At 48.1% G+C, this 27,056-nt stretch overlaps 1 protein-coding gene across 1 annotated transcript in view; it reads right to left on the reverse strand.

Annotated features, from left to right (window-relative positions):
* PLEKHM1 (pleckstrin homology and RUN domain containing M1) overlaps positions 1-26,666 on the reverse strand; it is a 49,530-nt gene extending 22,864 nt beyond the window's left edge. The window contains exons 1-6 of the mRNA XM_049779040.1: positions 26,571-26,666; positions 23,874-24,105; positions 18,281-18,367; positions 14,076-14,323; positions 11,715-12,341; positions 6,133-6,547 (exon numbers count right to left, since the gene is read on the reverse strand). Of these exons, the coding sequence (XP_049634997.1) occupies positions 6,133-6,547; positions 11,715-12,341; positions 14,076-14,323; positions 18,281-18,328 (1,338 nt within the window). The 5' untranslated portion in view covers positions 18,329-18,367; positions 23,874-24,105; positions 26,571-26,666. The remainder of the gene's footprint in view (positions 1-6,132; positions 6,548-11,714; positions 12,342-14,075; positions 14,324-18,280; positions 18,368-23,873; positions 24,106-26,570) is intronic.
* Between the last annotated feature and the right edge of the window lie 390 nt (positions 26,667-27,056).

The raw sequence follows: 27,056 nt of genomic DNA on the forward strand, positions 1-27,056 counted from the left end.
AGCAATATTCAGGGTTACTTCTGGCTCTGCACTAAGAGTTCACTCCTGGAGGGGCTCAAGGGACCATATAGGTGCTGGGGATTGAACTTGGGTCAGTCACATACAAGGTAAGTGTCCTACCCGCTGTCCTATGTCCCCAACCCATCCTCTCCAAGCTTTATTGTACAGCTTCAGAGAGCTTCTCAGAGCTCACTTGTATATATGGTCTTAGGAAGGGCTCCACCTTCATAATCTTTGTCATTGGAACTCTGGTGGACCCAGCATCATTTGTTCAAGGGATTGGAGGTATTTGGGCCCTATTTGTGGAATATAAAAAGTGGGTGGCATGGGCAGAGAGACCCATCCCTTCTCTGCCACAATGGTCTCTCTGTCACCAGTGGCTCACTGGCTGGGGCATCCAAGCAGGAAAATGGATTCCAGCTCTTTTCTGGTTTCTCTTCTCACTTTTCCAAGCCTTCCCTGCCTTTCACTGTCTGGTTGTGGGAGAACAGAAGCCAGGAAACTGGCTGGGCCCCTGCAGTGGCTGACCAGGGGAGGAAATGAGTCACGTGAGAGTGAGCCCAGCAACTGTTTGGTTCAGCACCCCCTACTTCCCCCAACTTGCCCATCATGACTGCCACCTGCTCCTGAATAAGAGGAGGGGTTCAGTCTGTCTAAGCTGAATCATTTGTGGGGGCCTGACTCCCAAAGCCAGGTGCTGGGGAACTGGAGTGCTATGCCTCTGGGGTTTCCGCCTTCTGAACTACAGATGTTTCCTCCATTGGTGAAGGGGACAGAGTGTCAATCTGGGTAGCCACTGGGGACTTCTCACAGCTCAGTCTTTAAACAAAGCCACTAGCATCACGGGTGAAACTTCCTGAGGGAAATGGGTGCGGGAGTGAACCCAGCCAGTTGCTGTCCACATCCTTCTCAGGACCTCCCCCAACAGTACCTTCTCCCATCGCAGTACCTATAGATGTCTGAGCGGGTTCCTTTCCGTTATTATTGTTACTACTATTATTATTAATTTGAGGCCATAGCCAGTAGTGTTCAGGCTTTAATCCTAGCTCTGGGATCACTCTGCGTGAGCTCAGGGAACCATATATAGTGCCGGGAATTGAGTCCAGATCTGTTGCCTGCAAAGTAAGCACTCTACTAGTTCTAGTATCGCTCCAGCCCCACTTTTTTTTCTTTAAATAAGAAAGACCAAGTGGGGGCCGGAGAGATAGCATGGAGGTAAGGCGTTTGCCTTTCATGCAGAAGGTCATCGGTTCGAATCCCGGCGTCCCATATGGTCCCCTGTGCCTGCCAGGAGCAATTTCTGAGCATGGAGCCAGGAGTAACCCCTGAGCACTGCCGGGTGTGACCCAAAAGCCACAAAAAAAAAAAAAAAAAAAAAAAAAGAAAGACCAAGTGGCTGTCAGGGTTCCAAACTTGGTCAGGATGGAGGCCCTGGTTCCATGGCCAACACTGCCTGTGTGCTCACCCATGTAGTCAGGAGTAGCTCTAGAGGAATTAAACACTACCCGGTACAAGTACCACCAGGCCCAAGTACTACACCTCTAAGCACCAACCCATATGCCTGCAGTGCCAGGCTGAGTGTCAATAGGCATGGATTTCAGGCAACATCAGCACAGAATCACTTGGGTGGTCCCCTGACAGAACAAAAAAAGTAAGTTGGGGAGAGAGTTCAAAGGGCTGGAGCTCATGATCGGCATGGAGGCCTGGATTCAATCCTCAATCACTGACCATAGAGCTGGCTATGGCCACAAAACAACAACAAATGTTCACAGCCACTTCCTTCATGATTACCTGCCCTGGGAATAATCCAAATGTCTATTAATGAAAGAATGGTACCGCATCGTGAATCTTACAAAGGAATACTAGAGAACAAAGGGAAAAACACCCTCCTGCTAGATGTACAACGAATCTCAGTCATTCTTCTCAGTGAAAGATGTCAACATCACCCACAATCTCCATTTCCAAGATGGCCCTGCCTTATTACTGACCCTCTAAGATTCCCTTTGAGGACACTGATCTGACCACCCTTCAGGTTTGCTAGGCTTTTCCGAGTAAATGCAGGAACCCTCTCCCCACATCTTCCTTCTTCCAGGAGGCCTGGCAGTTGAGTACATGCCCCTAAAAGTTGTAGTATCAGTAATAATGCTCTAAATTTCTGGACAACTTCATTTGTATGATGCTGTCAGCCATATAGGAACACCCCAATTTAACAGAATAAACAGCTAACAACAACAAAAAAGCTTACTAAACTCTCCTGACACTGTATTAATGACTTTATTGGAGATACAATAATTTTCACAAATGTGCTTGCTACTTCCCTCCCTCCCTCCCTCCCTCCCTCCCTCCCTCCCTCCCTCCCTCCCTCCTTCCTTCCTTCCTTCCTTCCTTCCTTCCTTCCTTCCTTCCTTCCTTCCTTCCTTCCTTCCTTCCTTCCTTCCTTCCTTCCTTCCTTCCTTTTTTGTTGTTTTTGGGTCACACTTGGCAGCGCTCAGGGGTTGCTCCTGGCTTTACTCTCAGAAATCGCTCCTGGCAGGCTCAGGGGACCATATGGGATACCGGGATTCGAACCACCACCTTCTGTATGCAAGGCAAACACCTTAACTCCATGCTATCTCTCTGACCCCTGTACTTTTCTTTTTTCTTCTCTCCTATTTTATTTTTTATTTCTATTTGTTCAATAACTTTGCTTTCACTTATCTGGAAGGATATGCATTAGTCAACTATGTGATGCATTTTCTTTAAATAAATTTTTAAAAATGAGAGATTAAATATAGGGGCCAGAAAGAGATTTCAACAGGCTGGAGTATGTAGTGCACTTTTAGGAGGTCCAAATCTCTCTCTGGTAGTGGATAGTCTTCCCTCCCACCACTTCCCAAATCTTAGCACAAACAGAAGCCACCCTTAAACAGTGAGCAAGGAGTATGCCCTGAGCACTACTGGATATGCCCCCCCCCAACAAACAACAACAAAAAAAGATTAAACCTAGAATTATGGTTGGGTTTCTCAAATTCTACTTTGTATGCATTTAGGAGAAACAAAAAAATACAGAAACAAACAGCAAAAGGTGGAGTAAAGTCCATCAGCCAATGGTAAATAAAACATGAGCTGGCTGTAGAATGCCACCTACATAGGAATGTCACTCAACAACAAAAGGGAACAACACCTGCTCTGAGGCTGCACTTAGTACAGGGTGACAGCAGGACAGGCCCCATGGTGCATGTGTCCATTTACATGAATATCCAGAGCAGGCCTGTCTACAAATAAAGAGAATCAGGGATGGCCAGATGCTGAGAGTGAATGCTAATATAAAAGAGTTTCTTTTGGGAGGATGCAAATATTTTTAAATTGAGGGAACTGGAGCTATAGTACAGCAGATATGGCATTGCCTTGTTCATAGCCAACCCAGTTTCGATTCCCAGCATTCTCTCTGGTCCCCCTGAGCACTGCCAGGTATCAATTCCTGAGTGCAAAGCAGGAGTAATCCCTGATCACTGCCAGGTGTGACTCAAAAAGCAACCAACCAACTGAAAAAAAAAAAAAACATACAAATTAAGTTGTGGGTCTGAAGAGAACTCAATGGGCTGTAGCACCAGTTTGCATATAGGAGGCTCACAGTGTCTACCAAGCACTGACAAGAACCACTGACAAATACCGATCCTGGAGCAGCCTGAGTGTGGCCTCAAGATCAAAACAAATTAAATTGTGGTAATGGTGACACAATCCTATGATCATATTTAAAAATTAAATTCTATACTTTAATTGATAAATTAGAACCCAATAAAGCTGTGCTTAAAATGAGGGGAACATCAGAGATGAATTCAGTGGCAGAGCATATGCTTATAAAGTGTGAGGCCTTGGGTTTAATCCCTCACACCACCACATACACATGCATATACACACAAAATAAATATGTCATGTCAAAGAGTTAAAAATCTGAGAAGTGGGAGGCAGATCGATAGCACAACGGGTAGGGAGTTTGCCTTGCATGCCGCCAACCCGGGTTCAATCCCTGGCATCCCATATGGTCCCCTGAGCCTGCCAGGAGTGATTCCTGAACATAAGAGTCAGGAGGAACCCCTGAGCGCCATCAGGTGTGACCCCAAAACCAAACCCCTCCAAAAATCTGAGAAATTCAAAGGGGGAGGAATCTTCTAAATTCCTGCTTCTGCTTTCATGACCCTATTTTGGTCTAGAGAGGCTAAAAAGTCAGAAGCAAACAAATCCATGAAGGTATTTCTTCTCTTTTTGAAATGTGGATCCACATCCAGCAGTGCTCAGGGTTTACTCCTGGTTCTTTGCCCAGGGATTACTCCTGTGGGTTTGGGGGGACCATATGGGGTGCTGGGATCAACCAGAGTTGGCTGTATACAGGCAAGAGCCCTATCTGTTATACTATCACTCTGCCCCAAAGGTATTTTTCTCTTCCTCACTTTGGCACCATCCCTGACCCACCTGATCTCTTTCCCCCTCATGGATTCTTCTCTCTGCGAACCTAAGTGAGAGTTCCTGGGCAGCTGTGCTCCCTTCCCCTGGCTGGGCCATGCAGCTGAAGCTGGTCTCATCCTGGACCTTCCCACCAATGCGCAATTCAAATCAACAACCACAGAATAGCTGTCTCTTCTGCTAACACCTTGCTGGGTTCTCCCTCAGGGGTCAGTGATGGGTATTATTCCTGTGATTACAGAAAAAACACATAATTATCTTCCATCCACCAAGCCTCTACGCACTTGGTTTGTGAGCACATATGGGACACAGCCTGAGGACAACAAACTTTCTGAGTCACGAAGTGTTTGCAGACTACACAGAGCTTTGAAAAATTGTTTTTACTCACATTCTATGACTTCAAAGTTGCCGATCTAGTTATGTGGTGCTAATTAGAAGCTCTAATTGGAAGCTTTAGATTTCTTAATTTCAAAACAAAACAAAACAAAATATGGTCCCTGACCACCATCAGGAGTGATCCCCGAACACAGAGCCAGGAATAAGCCTTAACTAAGCACCACTGGGTGTGCCCCCCTCCCTCAAAAGACAAACAAAATAGCCTATCTTCCCTAAACTTAAGTAAGGGCTGGGTAGATAGCTCAAAGGGCTGCAGTGTATGGTTTGCTTGCAGGAGCCCCAAGTTCAGTCCTAGCGCCTTATGGTCCCTGGAGTACTGTACCAAGTAGTAGTCCCTGGGCACTGCTGGAATGTGCCATGTCAAAACAAACAAAATAACCTAGAAGAGCACACATTCATTTATTTGGTGCTTATTGAAGGTAGGGTTCATGTTATATGCACCCTTTACTGCTCTTTGTCCATTCAAGTCACAAGTTCTCTTTCAAATAAATGACTCATTATAAAAAGATCTGTAACTCTGTCTGAGAAATTTCAATTGTTCCTGAAAACAAAGGTGAAAGAGCAAAGAGGGTGGCCTCTTTGCTTCACTACTGCTTCTTGACCTAGAGCTCATAAGCTTGGATTGCAGCTCACAAGCTTGACCTAGAGGGTTCCCTCAGGAGCAGCCTAAAGCTGGCTTCCTTTGGGCTATCAACATACTGAATTCCTCCAGCAATACTCGGCCAACTGGGCTGGACAGATCAGTGCTTTGGGTCACGTGAAGGGATGAAGCGTAAGGAGCCAAGGATCTAATAGGAGTCCCTGTGCATGTTAAGGCAATGCACTCCTGCCACAGAGCTATCTTCCCAGCCCGAAGACTAGCCACAAGCAACATGCTGGACTGGATGGGTGTGGTTCTAAATCTGATTCATAGTGCAAAATGAGCATTTTATAAACCGTTAATTTAATAATGAAGGTCCAGGAAGAAATCAAGGCCCAGTGAACTAAGTGTTTTGCCTTATGTAATAAGTGTCTTGGTATATGCCAGTCTGTGGTCGGATGAGCTTTAGCTCCCCTCCAGGGTTGATGTGCAATTGACAGGACACACCCACAGGAAGTGATCAGCACTGTGCCTGCATCATCATCATGTCCTCTACCCACACCCAGAAACACAGGCTCCATCATTCGTCATGTTATGAATTCCAACATCGGGTGAGGACTCAGGCTAATGGGGAGAGGGCAGTGACCACTCAGGAGTCACTGGCAGAGACATGTCACTGACCCGTCCGCCCTGCCCACACTTGCACCACTCACTGGGCTGGTAGGTGAGGGAACCACGAGGCTCGGTCCAGTTCCATCCTCCACCTGGAACTTTGGTTGGCTGCTCCCCTGAAGGGCTGATCTGGTCAGTTCTCCCACCGGACTCGAAGGTTGCTGGTGTAGAGTGCTCCCTGCAGGGACTGCAGGAGCAGCACTTGGCGACGGCAACAAATCTGGGGTGCCACATGCCTGGGAGAGTGGCTCCCGTGAGCGGCCACTGTCTGGAGCGCTGGAGAGAACCAGGGAAGGCAGGGGCTGAACGGGCAAGTCAGAGTGCAGGTGTGTGATGGTGTACGGGCCGAGCAGCAAGGCTGAGGACAGGGCCTTCGGTGTGTGGCTCGATTCTTCCTGGCTTAGTCTATCAGTTGGCACAGAGTTCACCTGTGCTTTGCTGAATTCTGACAACACCCTAGGGATTTTTAAACAAAGAAACCTGTGTGACAAGCTGGACTACTCACTAGAATGCCCACTGGGAAAGTCATAAGAAGGAAGAAATGCTGATTTGTGATTTAAACACAGAGCAAACAACCCACTAAGCCCTCCCCAGTGGACATGGGGCTCCTCCACCTCTGAGGGCAGCAGGGAGGTATAGGAACCCAAAACTGCAGGCAGAGGAAGCTCACAGAACAGAGACAGAGGGTGTTATGGGAGTGGGGACTTGTCTACCTCTTACCTAAGCCACCTAACTGTGGGCCTACAGTTTCAGGCAAAAGGTAAGAAACCCAGGCCTTAAGACTTTGCTTAGAAAGCAAAGCAAACTTTGGATGCAGACTTTGTCAAGTGGTGATCGACCTTGTTCCCAAAGCAGAAGCTGGGTAGCGGGATCTGGGTAAAAACACTGACTGATCTCAGGGCTAGGTAAAGTGAGGGCAGAGACCACTCACCTCTAAAAGTTCTTGAGACTGTGGGCTCAAGGTCTGTCATGTGGCCACATATACACACAGAAAGCACTTTTTCTTTTTTTTGTTTTTGTTTTTTGTTTTTGGGCCACACCCAGTGTTGCTCAGGGGTTACTCCTGGCTGTCTGCTCAGAAATAGCTCCTGGCAGGCACGGGGGACCATATGGGACACCGGGATTCGAACCAACCACCTTTGGTCCTGGATCCACTGCTTGCAAGGCAAACGCCGCTGTGCTATCTCTCCGGGCCCAGAAAGCACTTTTTCAGATGCCCCAGGGACTCTGAATGCTTCTAGAGCCACAAGGAGCCAGCGTCTCTGTCTCTGTGTACACACACTCACAGACTCAGGCAAACAAGCCTACTCTTGGACCTTCTGGAATGGGCACCAGGCCAGTGGTCAGTTTCTCCTCCCTTTCAGAAGCACCAGAGAATTCAGTTCTATTTCTGAAAATAAAGCTTTTGTTGACCTGAGAAACAATAGCCTAAAGAAGGTCCACATATGCCCTGATAGCTGGGCTAGTAAATCTCCCTGGGCATGGGTCATAGGAAAGATTTCAGAATTCAAGATTTTTTTTTTTTTTTTTTTTTGGTTTTTGGGCCACACTCGCAGCGCCCAGGCATTATTCCTGGCTCTACGCTCAGAAATCACTCCTGGCAGGCTCAGGGGACCATATGGGATGCTGGGATTGGAACCATCGCCCTTCTGCATGCAAGGCAAATGCCTTACCTCCATGCTATCTCTCGGGCCCCAGAATTCAAGATTTTAACTGTCCTCTGGCTATGCTCTACTCTTACCTACCTTCATAAAGCAGGTATTTCAAAACATAATAGTCAAGAATAGGTGACTGCCCTATGCATTTACTGGCAGCTCCTTTAATCACAGGTGCCAAGACAATTTAACTGGGGTGCAGAGGGGAGAAGTGTCTCAACAAATAAAAATTAGAGAAGTGACTGATTCCATGAAAAATAACCAACTAGGTTTGGAGCAATAGCACAAAGGGGAAGGCCTTGCACGCAACTGACCCACATTCAATTCCCAGCACCCCTTAGGGTCCCTCAAACCACTAAGAGAGATCCCTAAGTGCAGAACCAGAAATAAGTCCTGAATATCCCCAGGTGTGACACCTGAAAAAAAAATAAACAAAAGCAAAAATAAAGAAATGAAACCAACTTCTTACCATGCACCACATACAAAAACTAACTCAAAATGGGCCAGAGCTAAAGTACAGTAGGTAGGGCGTTTGCTTTGCAAGCGGCCAACCTGGGTTCAATCATAGGCCTAACCCTGAGCCCAGAGGCAGGAGTGAAGGCCCTGAGCACCACTGGGTGTGGCCCCAAAACAAAACAAAACCTAATTCAAAATGAATCAAAGACCTAAATGTGAATGCTAAAGCTATAAATATCTTTTTTTTTTTTTATAAATATCAGAAACCAGTACAAAAACCAGTACAAAAAAAAAAAAAAAAAAAAAGAAACCAGTACAAAACTTTAGAACTCTGGATTATGCAATGGTTTCTCAGATAAACATTTACTATGGTACAACCCCTATGGAAAAGCTGGTAGAGAGTTAAGAGTTATCATATGACTCCACACTTTTTGTTTTATTTTGTTTTTTTTTTGCCTTTTTGGGTCACACCTGGCAGTGCTCAGGGCTTACTCTTGGCTCTGCACTCAGTGATCACTTCTAGAAGTGCTCTGGGAATATTATGAGATGCCAGGGACTGAACCCAGGTCAGTTGCATGCAAGGCAAGTCCCCTACCGACTGGACTATCTCTTACCAGTTTGCGACTCTGAAACTTTATTCTTAGTCATATGACCAAGTACTTGAATGGTCACAATGGTCAAAAAATCACATGAATACCTATAAACTGATAAAAAAAGAATAAATGTCCAGGGAGAAAGGTCAATGCTCTGAATGTAAGAGGCTTAGTCTTTTTTTGTTTATTTGTTCTTTGGGTCACACCTGGCAGTGCTCAGGGGTTACTCCTGGCTCTCGCACAGAAGTCACTCCTGGCAGGCTCAAGGGACTATACGGAATGCTGGGAATCAAACCGGAGTCCAGAGTCTGTTGGGGTTGGCTGTGTGCAAGGCAAAGACCCTACCGTGGTGCTATCACTCTGGACCTAAGAGGCCTAGTCTTTATTTGGGGGTCGGGGTGGGATACCTACCCAGCGGCGCTCAGGAGTTACTTCTGGCTCTGCGCTCAGAAATTGCTCCTGACAGGCTCAGGAGACCATATAGGATGCCAGGATTCAAACCACTGTTCATCCTGGATCAGCTGTGTGCAAGGCAAATGCCCTACTACTGTGCTATCTTTCTGGCTCCAAGAGGCCTAGACTTGACCCTTGGTACCACAAGGTCCCCAAGCACTACCAGGAGCCGCCCCTAAGTAGAAGCTGGAAGTAGCCCCAACACCGTTGGATATGGTATACCAGTGTGTGTCTTATGTGCATCAGACTTTGATTCAACACCTGGACCACATGCCCTCCTGCCTTCTTCAGGGTGCGGCCCTTGAGACCTCCAAGCATTGCAGGATGGCCCTGACAGCCTCTGGCACCACAGGATCCAAGCAGTATTTTGTCTGCAGGCCTGAACTTCCAGCCTGACTACATGAGAAATCTCCAGAGTGGCCTCTAAAACTCTGAGCACCATCTGGGGGCTACTCCCCTGACTCAATGACTTGATCTTAACAAGATCCATATAAATATAAAACTGTGAGTAAACAGAATGAGAAAAAAATGAACATTATCAAAGTGACTATGAGTGAGGTAGCCAAAAAACAAGAAGCAAAAAATAGGGGCTGGAGCAATAAACACACTGGTGGTATTTGTCTTGCACACAGATGAAATGGGTTTGATCCCCAGCACTCCATATGGTCCCTAAGCCCACCAAGAGTGACAACTGAGCACAGCCAATAGTAAACCCCACTGCCAGGTGTAACTCCAAACTAAAAGAATTTTTAAAAATCTTAAGTTAAATGGTGAAAATCTTTAACTTTAAAACACATTCCAAGTGGGGCCGGAGAGATAGCATGGAGTTAAGGCATTTGCCTTTCATGCAGAAGGTCATTGGTTCAAATCCCGGCATCCCATATGGTACCCTGAGCCTGCCAGGAGCAATTTCTGAGTGTGGAGCCAGAAGTAACCCTGAGCACTGCCGGGTGTGACCCAAAAACAAAAACAAAAAAACAAAAACAAAAACAAAAAAATTCCAAGTGCTGGATAGATAATATAGGGAGGAGTTAAGACACTTGCCTTGCATGTGACCAATCCAGGTTTGATCTTTCCCTGAGACTCGAACAGCACTGAAGACAGTCAGAAGTAGGCCCTGAGCATGGGAGGGTATGGTACAAACCTTCCTACTCTGCTATGCATGTACACACACAAAAACAAAATAAAACATACACATACTCTACGAAAGGTGGTCTCTGTAACTACTCCAAGAACAAGTTCAAGGCCAACTCTACGATGATGGTGCTGGCTATGGCCCTGCCTGCATGTGTGCTGTGTGGGCAGCTCCTGTCCAGTGTGGGTCCAAGCACACTGACCTGACCCTCTTCCCTTAAGTCCCCCACACTGCCCAGGACAACACTACCCACACAGGGAGTCAGTCAGTCCCTGAGTCAATGACTTAAGATGGAATTTTCTGATCACAAGATCCTTGGAAGATGAACAGCTGGCCACATGACAGAGAAGGCTGGCTGGTGTGTGGGACAGGGAGATGAGGAAGCGTTAGATAGGTGTGTGGGTCTAAGATACACCAGGGCTCAGTCATCTCCGGGGCAAGGATCATTCCCTTTCTGCACTTTTCCCAGATCTGCCTTTTGACCACTGGAGAATTTATCTTAGAAATTCAGAGCTCAGAAGCCATTTGGGGGCCCACATATGGGGCACAGCTCATTTAACCAGATTCTGATTCGCTTCTCAAACTGCCCTACAAGGGGCTGTCCTATGTGAAGACAAAGAAACTGAATCTCAAAAAGAGGCTGTAATTTGTCTGACATTACTGAACTGCTAAGTGCTGAGACCAGGCATGAAATTAGATCTTCACATCACTTCATAACCCTGGTGGCCCCTATTCTGGTGTTTACTCCCATACAAGGTAAGAATCCTATGATGACCTATGATGACCAGAGCCAAGGGAAGGAGGGCACAGAAGGATTGGAAAAGAAGGCCCTAAACACAAGCCAAGTGAACACAGGCCCTGTGAAGAAGTGAAGGGCATGACAGACAAATGGTTACTGCTCTTCACTAGATAAGCAGATGACCAGCGTAGTCTCCCCCAGGAGGTAGTCTAGGAGGTCATGGCAGGTCACTGTTTACATTAGGCACCACTGAATTTGGGGAAGTCCTAAATATAATCTTGAAATCAGTGTCCTTTCTGAAAGAAGATTGCATTCCACATGAGGTCGCATAGAGATGAAGTAACATGCCAAAGGGCATCCCAGGGGCAGTGTGGAGCCCGAACCACCACTCCCCACACTGCCTGCGGTGGCAGCTTCTGTGACTCCAGTTCCTGACTCAGAGATAGTCTCCTCTGCCCCCATCTCCACCCCCATCTGTCTCAATCCTGAGTCCCATGCTTTGGGTTTGGTGTTGCCAACAGTCACATGTGCGAGGAAGGGGTAGAAAGGGGAAGAGAAGAAAGGAAGCAGGAAGGGGGAGAGGGGCGCTTACTCTTGCAGAGATGGGTCTGAATCATCCACATTCGCTGTCCCTAGGTCCGAGTCGTAGGACATAGGCTCCTCAGAACGGTCAGGACTCTTGGAGCCATTCTCTTGGAGGAGGCAACTATCGGAGTTTAGGCTGCAAGACAACTGGGATGAACTGGCGGTATCCAGGCTCAGGGAGGACGCGGTGAGATTCTTGTTCCGGCGGATCTTATGACCCGCATGCTGGACTTCGATATCCTCCGAGCCTGAGGAATGGGAGATGGAATCCAGAGACTCCTTCCGCTGCAGCTCTGTCGCTGAGGTAGTGAGAAGGTCTAGCTCAGGGAACGGGCAAAGCCCAGAGAGGGCCAGTGGGGTAAGCGTCCACTCATTCAAGATGGCAGACTTGTAGGAAAGGTCAAAGGACAAGGACGTGAGTCCCTGCAGGAGGCTCAGGAGGAACTCGCCCTCCTCGGCATCTCGAAGCAGGGCTATGGGCTGGTAGTACTCGCACAGCCGGGCCTGCTCTTGCAGGAGCAGCTTCAGGTAGCACTCCATCAAGCCATCGTTGAGGGCCAGACGCAGCCAGGCCCGGCTGCGGCCCACGTCTGTGCTTACAAAGACCAAGTGCTCCAGTTCCGAGATGGTGTGTCTGGAAAGGAGGGAGAAGAGTCAATATAAGTCCCTGTCCTCCTTAGAACTACTAACTCTGCCCCTCCACAGAGAACCAGAGGCAGAGACATGACTTAGCAGTTCAGCTCCAGTGAACATGCTTGGTAAATGTGGCTCAGCTGACAGCAATAAGGAAGGGCAGGAAGAGATAAGAGGGGGTGTTAAAAAGCTACTATCACCCAGGAGCCCAGGAAATACAATAAGGTAGTGGCTGTGCAGACCGAAGTAGGGAAGGTGTTTGCCTTGCACAGAGCTGACCCTGGTTCCATGCCTAACACCACATGTGGGCCTCAAAGCATCAATGGGTATGGCCTTAAAACAATACAAAATTTTAAAAAATGGTTTTTGGTGGGGGCACACCCAGCAGCGCTCAGGGGTTACTGCTGGTTCTGTGCTCAGAAATTGCTCCTGGCAGGCTTGTGGGGGACCATCTGGGATGCCAGGAATCAAACCCAGGTCTATCCTGGATCAGCTGTGTGCAAGGCAAATGCCCTACCTCTGTGCTATCTCTCCCGCTCGATAAACTAAACAAAAAGTTGACAGCTGTGGGCAGGGAAAGGAAGATGATCTTTCCACATGGCACAGTGAGAGGAATTTGATATCCCAGAGAGGCACCAGGTGAGCTACCCAGCCCAGACAGTTAGGAGCCAGGCCAGGAATTTCACACCTAGCCACTCAGGCCCAGAGCCAGTGTTTAGGTAGGTGAGCAAATTTCCAGGAAAGCACACAGATAAACCTTCAGGGTCTACAGGTCACTTGGCTACACCTACCAAATCTGCTGGGGGTAGGAAAAAGGTTGCTCTGAGGGCCAGGGAGACAGTTCAAAGGGCATGCAGCATGTGAGGCTCAGAGTTCTATCCCCAGTACTGCTTGACTGCCACCTTCTAGGTCCCCAGTGCTAACAGGAATACTACAGACTGCATCTCTAGGCGTGGCCCCAACTTAAAACCTAAAAGGCTTTTCTAGCAAAAAACCCCAGCACAGGGGCTAGGAACAGCTGAGGCCAAAGGCGAGGGATGAGGCTGGAGGAGTCAAAGCACAGTGGAGCACAGTAGGGACAGACTCAAAGGGCTATGGTGCCTACGGGAGCCCTGAACTATGCCCACCCCACATGGTCCCAGCCCCAGCCCCAACTAAGAATCCAAATAAACAAAAAAAGTCACTTTCATTGGAGGCCAGGTCTAGTGACCTCGCCCCTGCCCCCACTCTGTTCTAGGTCCCAGCTTCTTAAACTGCAGGTTATGAGCCCTTATGAGCAACTTATGGTAACTGAAAGGTGTGTGTGTGTGTGTGTGTGTGTGTGTGTACATGTAGACACAAGAAAAGGCTGAGTTTTTGTTTGGTTTTTCCACATCTAGCACCTACCACACCTAGGTACTCAGGGCTTATTCCTGGCCTCTGCACACAGAAATCACTCCTGGTGGGGCTTGGGAAACCATATGTAGTACGGGCATCGAACCCAGGTTAGTTGTGTGCAAGGCAAGCACCCTACCCACTGTACTATGCTATTAGCCTAGTAAAACATTTCTGAACCAAAAAGCAATTCAAAGTCAAGCTCATCAGGAATCTGAGGTTTTTTTTTTTTTTTTGGCAGCACCTGGCCAGGTGCAAGAAAGAGTAGGGTGTAGAAAGAATCTAAGAGGTTCCATTCGTTGCTGGGACTTTCCCACACAATGACGCTACTCCCCAGAATCTCCCCAAAGCCAAAGCTCACTTGTGGGTGACAGCTTTCAGGAGGGGCCAGAAGACAGGTTGCGGCAGGGGCTTCTGCTGGGCACGCTTCTTCCTCTTGCCCCCTGCCTCAGCACGGATATGCTTGGTGTGCAGACCATGAATGAACACGGCCTCCAGGGCGCTGCATATGGTGTTGGCATCTGCATCTTCACTTGTCACCACCGTGTCCGAGGACACGTACTGCTTCTGCAAGGCCTTCACAGAGCCCACGAGCTTCTTCTTGATGACCTGGGCAGTGTAGACAAACAATAGGCTTTTAGGAGGCCAATGGTGAGACCCCCTTGGAATGCAACTCTGACCCTCCCCAAATGTGGGGCGCACCCATACTGATATCTTCCTCCTGCAGAACTAACGTGAGTCAACACTAGAGGCTGAGATGCAGAGAAGGAAAACCATATGTGTACCACTCAGAGACAGCCATTTATTTTTTCTAAAAAACAATTTGTGTATCTTCTTATTTGGGTATGAGGGTAGGAAGGGGCTTACTTCAAGAAACCCAGGGGCTCCTCCATGATTCTCAGTTCTTGATTCTCAATGTAAAGATCCATGCTATTCAGGGTATTAACCTGGGCTACCCTGTTGGTAGAGGATCCCCAGGGCCATATCCAGCAGTACTGGGGGTGGGTGGGACAAGTATCAATTAAAAGAAAAATTATCAAGGGTTTGGGGAGACCTGCAATATGAGACACAAACTTTGCAAGCAGGAAGCTGGTTTCAAGCCAGTACCACATAAGTGGCTGAATACCTCCATCAGCAACTAGGCAGCACCCTGCCAGGAACAGCCCAGCCCCCAAGCACACTGTTGTGGTCTCCCCAAAATTTACTCAGTAAAATGTATTTATCGTTCCTCTCACCACGGCTGTGAAGATGACTTCAGCACATGCAGTGACAGCAGGGTCTGGACTCAGAACCGCATGCTAGTCAGGCTTTAAGCTACTGAGCTGGCCTCAGAAGAATGGACACTGCCCATACACCCCTGAACCATGAATACCATCTACGAAAACAACCACAATTGTCTATAACATCACCAGGAAGCAAACCTCTACCAGAGAAGACCCTACCACTGCCCTGGCATTGACTTACTCCAAAAAGTGTTCTCTTAACACATAGATGACTTAGCAACAGCAACAACCTGCTTGCAGGGCAGGGCTCTCTGCATCTAATGGTGAGGTGAAAGTAGAGAACACTCCACATCATCCTGACTTCAATGAAGGAAATGCACAGAAACAGGAATCTTTAACTACAGAAATCTGACACCAACAACAGCTAATGTGCAAAAAAATTTCATCAGGACCAAAGAGATGACTCAGAGGTTGGACAACCTAATATGCCCGGAGCCCAGAGTCAGTCTTATGCCAGAAAACTTCTGGGGTAAGGTCTCCTTGTAGTTAGGCAAAGGCTTTTTCCTCCCATTTTCCTATATTTTTCTGGGCCTATGCAAACAACACCAATCGCCACTCTCACACTGTTATTAGTGTATTTTTTTAACTTTTTTTTGTGTTTGTTTGTTTTTGGGTTACATCCAGCAGCGCTAGGGTTACTTCAGCATCTACACTCAGAAATCGCCCCTGGCAGGCTCAGGGGACCACGTGGGATGCTGGGATTCAAACCACCGTCTTTCTGCAGGTAAGGCAAATGCCTTACCTCTATGCTATCTCTCCACCCTCCCCCCCTTTTTTTTTTCACTCTTATCCTTTAAGAAAAAAAAAGAAGAGCTTGTTAAACTTTGTTAAACTTTCTACTAGTGCCTTAATGAGTTCATTGGTGATTCAACAATTTTCAAAAATATATTTGCTACTGAACTTTTCTTCTTTCCTTTCTCTTCCATCTCTTTAGTTTTTCTTTTAATTTTCTATTTTTTTAAATCATGTTGCTTTTGGTCTTCCTAAAACAAATGAATTATGATCAGTTATGTCAACTATGTGATGCATTTTCTTTAAATAAATTTAAAAAAAGACTATTCAAAAAAAAGAAAAAGCTAGGGGCGGGCGGTGGCGCTGGAGGTAAGGTGCCTGCTTTGCCTGCGCTAGCCTAGGACGGACCGCGGTTCGATCCCCCGGCGTCCCATATGGTCCCCCAAGAAGCCAGGAGTAACCCCTGAGCGTCACAGGGTGTGGCCCAAAAACCAAAAAAAAAAAAAAAAAAGAAAAAGCTACTGAGCCACTTAAAGCACCTCACATATTTTTTCCCCACTATGCATGGCCATTGGGCCTGATAATGCTCTGAGGATATCAGGGTCAGACCTGTGGGTAAGGGCATGCAGTAACTGAAATCAAATCCCAGTCCTTAACCATGACAGACAAGAACTCTATAGCTAAGACTCTCTCCTTGGCTCTCATCTGAAACATGGACTGAGCCACGCAAAATTAGGGCTTAAAGGTGGACACCCCAGGAGTGACTGCTATGGAGTTTTCTACATGATCAAGAATGCAGTCATTAATAAAAATAATATTTATTAATTTTAATTAAAATGTATTACATTAATTTTTAAAAAGTGCTTTAGAGTTCAAAAAAAAAGAATTTCTTTATATATTAAGAAAGATTCTAGAGCTGTGGAGAGGGCTCAAAGAAATAAGCACGTGCCTAGTATGCATAGGGCCAGGAGTTCCATCCTCCACACAGCATGGACTCCTAACACTATTGGGAAGCTAAAAGAGAGAGATCTGAGACTTTACAGAGGTCTGAGTTTAGTCCAGCTCTGTTTCTGTCACATTCTTCTGTAGGGCCCAATTCTGTCAAATGAAAAAAAAAAACTTTCTCGTCTACAGTATTGGGAGTAACTATGAATCTTGAGCACTGCTGGGTGTGGCATACATATACAAAAAGAATAAGCCAACTGAATGGGAAACGGAGGAAGATACTTGGGCAGGTGGTGTGAGAGTTCAACATCTGGTATCACATGGCCCCCAGGGCAGGCTGGTCTGGAGATGCTGCTATGGTGACCTGCCAGCACCTCTGAGCTAAGCATAAAGAGCATTACAAACAGCTTCGTGATTTCACTAATATAAACTGTCTGGAGTTGGCAAATCCATAGAAATAGAAAGTAGATTTGTGGCTGTCAGAGGACTAGAGAAAGAGGAACAGGGAGTGGCTGGTACTGGATGCAGCATTTCTTTCAGGTGGGTGCAAACATTCTAAAAATAGATGGTGGTGACAGTGGCACAGTTTTGTAAATATACTAAAAACCACTGAACTGAGAATTTCAAATGAGTGCATTTCATGCCATATAAGTATTTGTTGGCCATTTAAATACATCATTTGGAAAAACATCTCTTCAAATCCTTTATCTCTCTTTCATTTGAGTCTTTTTATTGCTGAATCATAAAAGGTATTTATATACTCTAGCTATAAGACCCTTTAAAGGTTTTTATATTGGGGACTGAAGAAATAGTACAGTGGGCAGGGTTTTTTTTGTATGTGGCCAGGACCTGGATTTGATCTCCAGCATCCTATATGGTTGCCTAAGGAACAAGGGTGCCAGAGTGATTACTGAGTGCAGAGCCAGGAGTAACCCCTGAGCACTGCTGGGTGTAGCCCTCCAAAAAAAAAAATTAAAGAAAGCAAAACAAAAGTTTTTATATTGGGTCAGAGAGATAGTATGGCTTAGCCAGTAGTCCCTTTCTGGTGGAAAATTCTCTAAATAATGGAACATCAGCAGGAAGGGAAAGACACCTCCACTTCTCTCAAAATGGTATCTCAGGATTTTGTTGTGGGAAGTCCAAACACCGTCTCCACATCCTGCCTCTCCTCGAAACAGCATGGCCCACAGAACACACAGATGAGTTCAGGCCTGCAGGGGACATTGCAAGGGCACCAGGAGTTAGTTCTAGTAAGTCCTAGTCAGAAATACTTGGAGTTGGAAAATCTGGAAACATGACTAAGTGTTCCAACACAGATGCTCACCCAAGGCAAGAGCACACCAGTACCTGGGAAATGGGGTTCTGACCCTGTGGCAACCAGGCCCACACCGGAAGCCCCAGAGCAATAGGATAACTGGAAATCTTTCAGGGGACCCATCTGAACCTCCATGGCACAGAGACTCCCCTTTGATCCCTAGTAAGATACTCTAGAGGAGGCAGAACACCCTCACAACCTGCAGAGGTTCGAAATCTCCCTCGGCCTATCCTCTCCTTTCCTTGTGGGCCAAAGCATTGTGGTACCTGTCCTGTGCCTTCGTCACCTTACCGAGATGGCCGCCCGGGGTTCCAATCCATTCTCCACCTCCGAGAGCATTTCCACTCTGGCTGCTGCTCTTCGAAGATCACATGACACCTAGGGAGACACATAGAGTCCAGATGAGCAAGGTCTTGCCCTCCTCCCCATGAGAGTGAGTGAGTCCCATCACTTCCACACTGCAGCAGCAAGGCCTTTCTTTCATCCCAAAGTAAAAACTGAGTAGAAGAGAAAGTTCTGAAGACTCAGTGCTTGCTTGAGCAGAGCCAGAAATAGATGCTGTTTCTAGATGGTGTTCTGTTTGGTTGGTTGATTGGTTTCAGTTCACTTCTGGTTGTGCTCAGGGTTTACTCTTGATTCTCTACTCAAGGATCATTCCTAGTATGGTTTGGGGGACCATATGCAGTACTGAGAATCAGAGCTGGTCAGCTATGTGCAATATTATCATGTAAAGGGGTGTTCTCTTGAGCACTACTGGATGTGGCCAGAAATAGAATAGAAAATGAGAGCTGAGGGTCTACGGGGGATGTTGTAGCTAAAGATGCCAACAGGGACCAGAAGAAGAGGTTCACATTGAAGGCATGGGCCCTGGGGCCGGGAGAGATAGCACAGCGGCGTTTGCCTTGCAAGCAGCCGATATAGGACCAAAGGTGGTTGGTTCGAATCCCGGTGTCCCATATGGTCTCCCGTGCCTGCCAAGAGCTATTTCTGAGCAGACAGCCAGGAGTAACCCCTGAGCACCGCCGGGTGTGGCCCAAAAACCAAAAAAAAAAAAAAAAAAAGGCACGGGCCCTACAACCACCTACAACCAACTCCAAGGCCAGGAATGTGCCCGCAGACTTAGAAGCAAAGTAGCACTGAGCCAGTGGCACAGAGTTGGAGAAACGCTCACACCGAATGACTTCACATGCAGGAGGTCCAGGCTCCTACCCCAGCACTGTAGGGTCCTTCAGGCACCAAGCATCAGAAAAAAAAAAAACAAAAATAGAGGCGACACAGTTTGAGGGGGCGGGCTCTCTTGCTGCCACCTGCCTCTGGGCCTGCCAGCTGGAGTCGAGCTTGAGCAGCATGGGGCACCACCACCATTCAAATCTCAATTTGCCATTAGCCATCCTGGCAACACCAGCACACTATAGCAGACCTTCTGATAGAGACAGAAAGTGGAAAGAGCCTTGCACAGGGACTGATCAGGACTAGCCCCATGAGGTATTTGTGAACCTGAATCTGCTGGCAGAAGCCACCACAGCCTCAATCAGCCTGCAGGCAGGAGTGAAAGCCGGGACAAAGCACATGTCTGGGAAGCAGGTTTTCTGAAAGGGGGTTGCTGAGTTGCAGAGGGCTGTAGTGCTTAAGCTTCATCCTGGGGAGGCAGGCTGCTGGTTGGCCTGTTCCTCACACCCTGCAATTTGGGCAGCTAGGACTGATCAGGTACTGTCACATATAAGCTATTTTAATTGGCAGCTCTACTCTCAAAGGACCATGGCCTGAAGAATGAATGAGTCACACTCTGGCAAGTTAAAATGTGTCTGGTAGCCTCTGCCTGCTGCCTCCTACTTGCAGTTGGAAGTGCAATTCAATCCCCCTACACCAAGGTGTCTCAAACTGCGACCTGGGGGCCGCAGGAGGCAAAGTCGGGGTGATCCTTGAGTGCGAAGTCAGTAGTAAGCCTTGAACATTGAGGGGTGTGACCCAAACAACTAAAACAAAACAAAACAAAACAAAAATTCCTCTACAGCAGGGCCACAAAATGTTGTACGGAGGGCCGTTTGCGGCCTGTGGGCCTCGAGTTTGAGACCCCTGCCCTACACTGATGGCTGGAGTCAGGCAGGGGAAGTCACTGCCCAAGGTACCAGGGCTGAGTCATGGCCCCACTGCCAGCGCCCAGAATGCCACCAGTCCAGCTGGTGGGCAGCACTTCCCTTTCCCAGACACTGAGTTGGAAGCTAGGACTGAGGAGAGTGAGGAAGGAGGCAAGTGGGGTGGGGAGGGCTGGAGGCCCATGCAGAAGAGTGAGGTACACATTAAGCTCAGTCTCAGTGGGGCAGGAAAGACTCATGGAGCATAAGGCTAGAAAGGGAGGGAGGAACAGGGTGGTCTAAAGGGCTCCTGGAGATAACAGAGGTAAACAGGACCTAGTGGCCACCTCCAAGTCAGGATGTGCAGAGGGAAGGCAGGTCTGTAGAATGCCAGGAAATCCCACCACATCCTGTAGTAGGGGTGGTGTAGATGTGTAGATGGGGTGGGGTGGGGAATACCAGCTCCCACTCTGGTCACCAGAGCATCAAGATAAGGGGGAGAGCCTCTCTGGTATCCAGACTGGAGACCTAATTCGTTTCAGCCACACCTGGAGAGCCTCCTTGCCAGCCCTGTCCTTGAACCCTGAAGTTGCCCTCAGGCAGCCACAGATGAGGTGCCAAAAGGCTCAGACTCCACTATTCCAATGACAGCCTGGGCCCCATGAGGGCCCATTGATTCACTAAGAATAAAAGAGTATTTCCTGGACAGAGGAAGCGGGTTATCAGTTGGCACAGACTCATGGCTGAAAAAGCAAAGCAATCTCTTCTGAGAGGTCAGAGCAACATCGCTACAAAGTGTCAGGAGCAGCTGGAGAAATAGGACAGTGGGTAGGGTGTTGGTCTTGCAAGTGCTGGACCTGAGTTCAATTCCTGACATTTCTTTTATTTATTTTTTTTTGGAGGGGGGCCACACCAGGTGGTGCTCAGGGGTTACTCCTGGCTGTCTGCTCAGAAATAGCTCCTGGCAGGCACGGGGGACCATATGGGACACCGGGATTCGAACCAACCACCTTATGTCCTGGATCGGCTGCTTGCAAGGCAAACACCGCTGTGCTATCTCTCCGGGCCCTCTTTTTTTTTTAAGTTTTTTTTTTTGGGGGGGGGCCACACCCGGTGACGCACAGGGATTACTTCTGGCTATGTGCTCAGAAATCAATAGCTCCTGGCTTAGGGACCATATGGGACGCCGACCGGGGGATCGAACAGCGGTTCGTCCTGGGTCAGCCGCATGCAAGGCAAATGCCCTACCACTGTTCTATCACTCTGGCCCCCAATCCCTGACATTTCATATGATCCTCAGAACAGTTCTAGGAATACTTTCTGAATGCAGAGCTAGGAGCAGTCCCTGAGCATTCCTGGGTGTGACTTAAAAAACTCATAAATATATAAAAGTGCCAAAGTGTCAGGAATGTTAGGGAACATAATCACAGAGTAATCGGTAGAACAGTACCATAGCAATTCCCCAGACAGGTCTGAGACTTTGGGTTAGAGCAGGATCAAGAGGAGACAGATAACCATTACCACAAACAGTGTCAGGAAGGTCAGAATGATAGTATAGTCAGCAGATACTTGCCTTGCATGTAGCCAATCCAGATTTGATCTCTGGCACCCAATGGGGTCTCCTAAGCCTCGATAGGAGCACAGAGCCAGGTTAAGACCTGAGAACCACTACTAGGAGTGGCCCCCAAAAGCAACAAACAAACAAACAAAAGAAGAACCAAATAAGCAAGTTGTAGCTTTTAGGAAACTGGCTGAAGAAAAAAAAGGGAGACCATGGGTAAGATCTCCACATGTCAATGGGAAAGTTTAGCAGAAAAACACCCCCACATGTCCTTTCAGAAACCCAAGTCATGCTATTGACCTCTCCCCTGGGTACTGAATCAACCCTGTACAGTGCTCCATGTTGCACTGAATTTGTTCTCAAAACTCAATGTTCACAACAACTCAGAAAAAGAACAATGGTCATCCACTTTCACAAAGGAGAAAACTGAGGTTCAGCAGAAATGGGCTTAGAGAAGACACAGCCCTCTGGTCTCCTCATCCCAAGTCCTAAGGTGTTTTTCCCTAGCACCCTGTCATAGATCTTTCACTCAAAGCATTTACAGCAGCTAATTACTTAGACCAGTGGTGGGCAACCTTTTTTTTTCAACTGAGCCAAATCTCGTCAAAACCATGATTGAAATTTATTTTGAGAGCCACACAGGGCACGCACTGACAGAGGCTAGGAGCAGAGTCCTGACTCCTGGAGCGGCTGCCCGATACACAGAAGAGCTGCATTAAAAAGTGGAAAGAGTGCAAAGAGACCTTACACCCTGAACATTGACATAACGACCTGGCACAGACCTCAGAAGAAAGGGCATAATCCATTCTCCCCTGAACCAGGGAAGCCATCCACGAAACATCCAGGCTGGTCTATAACATCACCTGGAAGCAATCCTCTACCACGGAAGACCTACAATGCTCAGACTTCGACCTGCTCAAAAGAGACCTCCCTTAACACTGAGAAGACTTAACAACAACGACGACCTGCTTACAGGACAGGGCTCCCTGCATTGCCCTTTGATTGTGAGGTGAAAGGAGAGGATGCTCCACATCCTGACTTCAATGTAAGATATGCAGATTCCAGGATCTTTAATACAGAAACATGATACCAACAACAGAGACTGTGTGAAAAATAAAAGTGTGTTGGCACTACAGACAATGTATTGGATTGGACGATCTAGCTTGCCTGGAGCCTAGAGTTGGTCTTGTGCCAGGAAACTTCAGGGGTCTGGTCTCTTTGTACTTAGGCCAAGGTTATTTCTTTCCATGTCCCTCATATTTTGGTGGGCCTATGCAAACAACAATTGCCACTCTAACACCATTTTTACTGTGCTCCTGACTCTAATCCTTAAAAAGAACTCACTTAAAATTTGAGGTTAACTTAAGCTAATATGCATGTATATGGAAATGTAAGAAAATACTATGCCTGTAATGTTTAAGGAGTTACGTAAGTTTTATGGCTTTAGATTGCCTTGTGTACTGTTAAGAAATATTATAATGTGTTACAATCTGGGGACTAGAGGGACAAAGTAATTGTACATGGATTCTGTCTTATTTATCTTAATATTCTTTGGCTGAAATTTCAAAGTTAAGATATCAGCAAGGGGACTTCTGAGAATTATGTTATGGGTGATTGTCCTTCCACTGTAACTTTACCTTGTCCTCTTTCTTTGCACCCTTGTTCTCATAATTAAAAATAAAAATTAAAAAAAAAAAAGTGGAAAGAGCCAATGGCTAGTGAGCCACGGCTTGCCGACCACTGACTTAGACTCTCTGGAGTCATGCATTAATTATTGGGTTAAGAAAGACCTAAATTCGGGGCCGGAGAGATAGCACAGCGGTGTTTGCCTTGCAAGCAGCCGATCCAGGACCAAAGGTGGTTGGTTAGAATCCCGGTGTCCCATATGGTCCTCCGAGCCTGTCAGGAGCTATTTCTGAGCAGACAGCCAGGAGTAACCCCTGAGCACTGCCGGGTGTGGGCCCCCCCCCCCAAAAAAAGAAAGATCTAAATTCACCAAGAAACGACACTGCTGAACAACCAATAGTTCCTGCTATCTTGGCATAGGGCCTTTCCACATTCCCATACACAGCTTTAGAAAGGAGCTGCCCTGGGTTTTGTGTTGCTTTGTTTTTTGTTTTGTTTTTTTTACATTCTACTGCCTTGCCTTCTCTACACAATTCCAATTTCACTTGTCCAATTTCCGTTTTCACTTCTCTCAGAGATCCAAGAAGAACAAAAAGAGAAGAATGACTTAGAAGAGACTTACATTGAAAGAAGAAAAGCACGAGCTGGCTCTCTGCTTTCAGAACACTTTATCTGGGCATAAACAGCAACCTGTGCTCCTCGGAGACTTCTCAGCCATCCCAGCCGGCTGGCTCTCTGGGGCCTGAACCCGGCCTTGTGCCTGGCAGTGAGGAACGGCCTGGCGTCTCAGCCATGCAGCTGGGGAGCCACCTGATGAATCATGTTCTTCAGCTGGGAAATCGTGACAATGTGTTCTGTTGGAAAAAGCATGACAAGGTTATCTTCTGATTCAAAAGGGCAGCTGACTTTGCAGCCACACATGTTAAATGAGTAAATAGCACCTCCTTGCACCTGTGCCCAGCTGGATTTCTGGACAGAGACTTTCGAGGGGCAGAACTGCTAGTGTATGTGTAGTGAAAAATGGGCTTTTGAAGCAACTGACTACCAAGTGGAGGGAGAGAAACTTCCATCATATGATTCTCATACCAAGAACAGCGGTGGGAGGTGAGGACAGGGAAGCATTAGGACATCAGATGAACACAATGTTTTCTTCCTCTTTCCTTCCATCCAATCAAGAATCGGCCCCTTTCCCCTCACATTCTCTCTCATGTTCTTTAGGACTCTGAATGAAAACAGGCACTTCCCGAGTCATCCACAACTGTATTTCCAGGGCCCAGAACGTGTGTGTGGATGGCACACCCTGGAACCCAGAAAGTGTTTGCTGATTGAAATGATGAAAAAAAATGAAGTGATGCAAAAATAAGGCCATAGCTCACAGAGCAGAAGTTCGATCCAAGGTATAGCATAAAACACATAAACAGAGACATGGGGTAGGCATCTCTGTGTCACAGAAGGGAGTAAACACAATTCAACAGAGAAGCCTATGTATCTATCCTTCCACCAAACTCGGCTGCCAGCAGGTGAAAACCATTCTGCTTTCTGGCACCTTACGGAGGGAGATTCTGGAGGCAGGCAGGCATTCTGTTTCCAAAGGAATGAGACTCTAAGTGACATGCAAACACTGGGTCCTCTTTGGGGTCCTTTTTAATTGCTGTCAAATCACCAACTCTGCTACCCAGCCAAGAGAATTTGGAGAGAATGTATGCCCACTAAGCGTGGGGCCTGGACCTCAGGAATGTCTCTGAATCAACTACTCTGAGGTCACAGTTCCTTGGGCTCAGGGTCAAAAGAGTCTGAACTCAATGATCTAGCACATGTGAAAAGAGGAAATGAGGGGCCTGAGAGGTAGCACAGCGATAGGGCATTTGCCTTGCATGCAGCTGATCCCAGACAGATGGTGGTTTGAATCCCGGCATCCCATATAGTCCTGAGCCTGCCAGGAGCGATTTCTGAGTGCAGAGTTAGGAGTAACCCCTGAGTGCCACCGGGTGTGACCCCCCCCAAAGAGGAAATGAATTCAACAGCCTCAATGCCAAGCCTGATCTTAACATCCCCTGACCCTCCTTCTCCTAACAACATGGGCCAAGGCTAACCTGATTTACATGTGGTGCTGGGGCTGATCTGCAAAAAGCTCCAACTGGGGGAACATGGGGTGAGAAGCCTCAACAGCCATTGTCCTGTGGCCACACTGTGGCACTCCCTGCTTCCCCAGGCCACCATGGCAGCCAGAGGGAAGCACTGGTTCCCACAGCTACAGCCTGAGTGTAGGGATGAAGGGCCAGCACTCACCTTCCAGGGACTTGGCAGATTCAAACCATGCAGGCGTTGGGCCAGCACATGGAATTCAATACCACAGACAGACAAGACACGCAATCCCCATGACAGGCCCAGGGGAGCACATTGAGAACCTTTTTTTGGTGGGGAGGGGCACACCCGGCGTCGCTCAGGGGTTATTCCTGATTCTCTGCTCAAAAATCGCTCCTGGCAAGCACAGGCGACCATTTGAGATGCCAGAATTCAAACCACCGTTGATCCTGGGTCAGCTGCTTGCAAGGCAAACGCCCTACCGCTGTGCTATCTCTCTGGCCCCCACACTGAAAACTTTTGACCGAGCAAATGGTGGGATTCCCCACTTTCCCATTACCTGATCACTAGCTAGGAGTCCTTTTCAGGCCAGCACAGCGCTTCCCCTGACAGCCAGGTTGTGAGCAAGCGCCTATATTTGGCCTTGTGGGGGGCAGCGAGAGAGAGTTGGCAGAGGGACACGTTGCATGTTCTAAACGGGTACTGGGTCAAGGGGCAAAACGGGTGGAAATTTAAACCCCCAGTGTGCCAGGTAGGAATTGGGAGCAGAGGTGCTCCAAGGCCGGAGGGAGGCCTTGTTGGGTTGGTTAGGAAATGAGGGGCAGCAGGATCTGGAAACGGAGTGTGCAGGGACATGGGAACCCAGGGAAGGGGTGGCAGGGAAGGAAGCTTCATGCTGGCTTTGGCTGCAAGCAGTTGGGAACTGGGATGGGGTCTTGCAAGGAAGGGGCTGGCCTGGGGGGTGCAATGCAGGGGTCAGGGGGGGTGATTGAGAACTGAGCCCGAGAGGCGGAAACCAGCTCCGAGGGCCCCAAGAGTGCGAGGGGCACTGGGATGGCCACCGGGGGTGCGGGAGGGGTCTCGAGGGATCCAAGGCGAGGCGCGCGGAGGTAGAGGTTGGAAGACGCGCGAGGCACCGACCAGCAGTGACAGCGGGGCTGAGCTGGGCGGGGTGACCAGGACTTTGGAGATCCTCGCGGGGCCGCTTCGCCTCGCCCCTTCACCCCTAACTTACCACGAGGTGCCGGCAGGCGTTGAGGGTCGCTCCGGGCTGCAACAGCTCCTCTCCCGGGTTCGGACCCGCCGCGACTGCGACCTCTCCGCTCCTGACAACAGGAAGTGTCACCCGCCGCGCCGGGTTGACGTCATCACGTCGCACTCGCTGGATCACGCCCCCGGATTAGCAGCCAATCACAGCGCTCAGAGGGAGATTCGGGGCGGGGCCGACGCGCCGGCCTTCACGTCAACAAGTTTCCAGACCAGAGACTGCAAGGCAAGACCAGCTAGCAGCTTCTTAGGGCTGCGTCAGTCTAGGGCAGTGCTTCTCAAATAGTGGGGCGCGTTTGACCTTGGCAAACACTGACATAACAAGCTAAGCCCCGTGCTTATGTCTCTCTATGTCTCTGGAGCTGAGAGTTGCTGTGTCCTGCTTCCAAACCCGCTTCGAAAAGCTATGCATTGCAAAACGTGCTCATTGGAGCCATTCATCCAGACATCACCT

The sequence above is a fragment of the Suncus etruscus genome, chromosome 1 (genome assembly GCF_024139225.1).
Source record: "Suncus etruscus isolate mSunEtr1 chromosome 1, mSunEtr1.pri.cur, whole genome shotgun sequence".
Taxonomy (NCBI): domain Eukaryota; kingdom Metazoa; phylum Chordata; class Mammalia; order Eulipotyphla; family Soricidae; genus Suncus; species Suncus etruscus.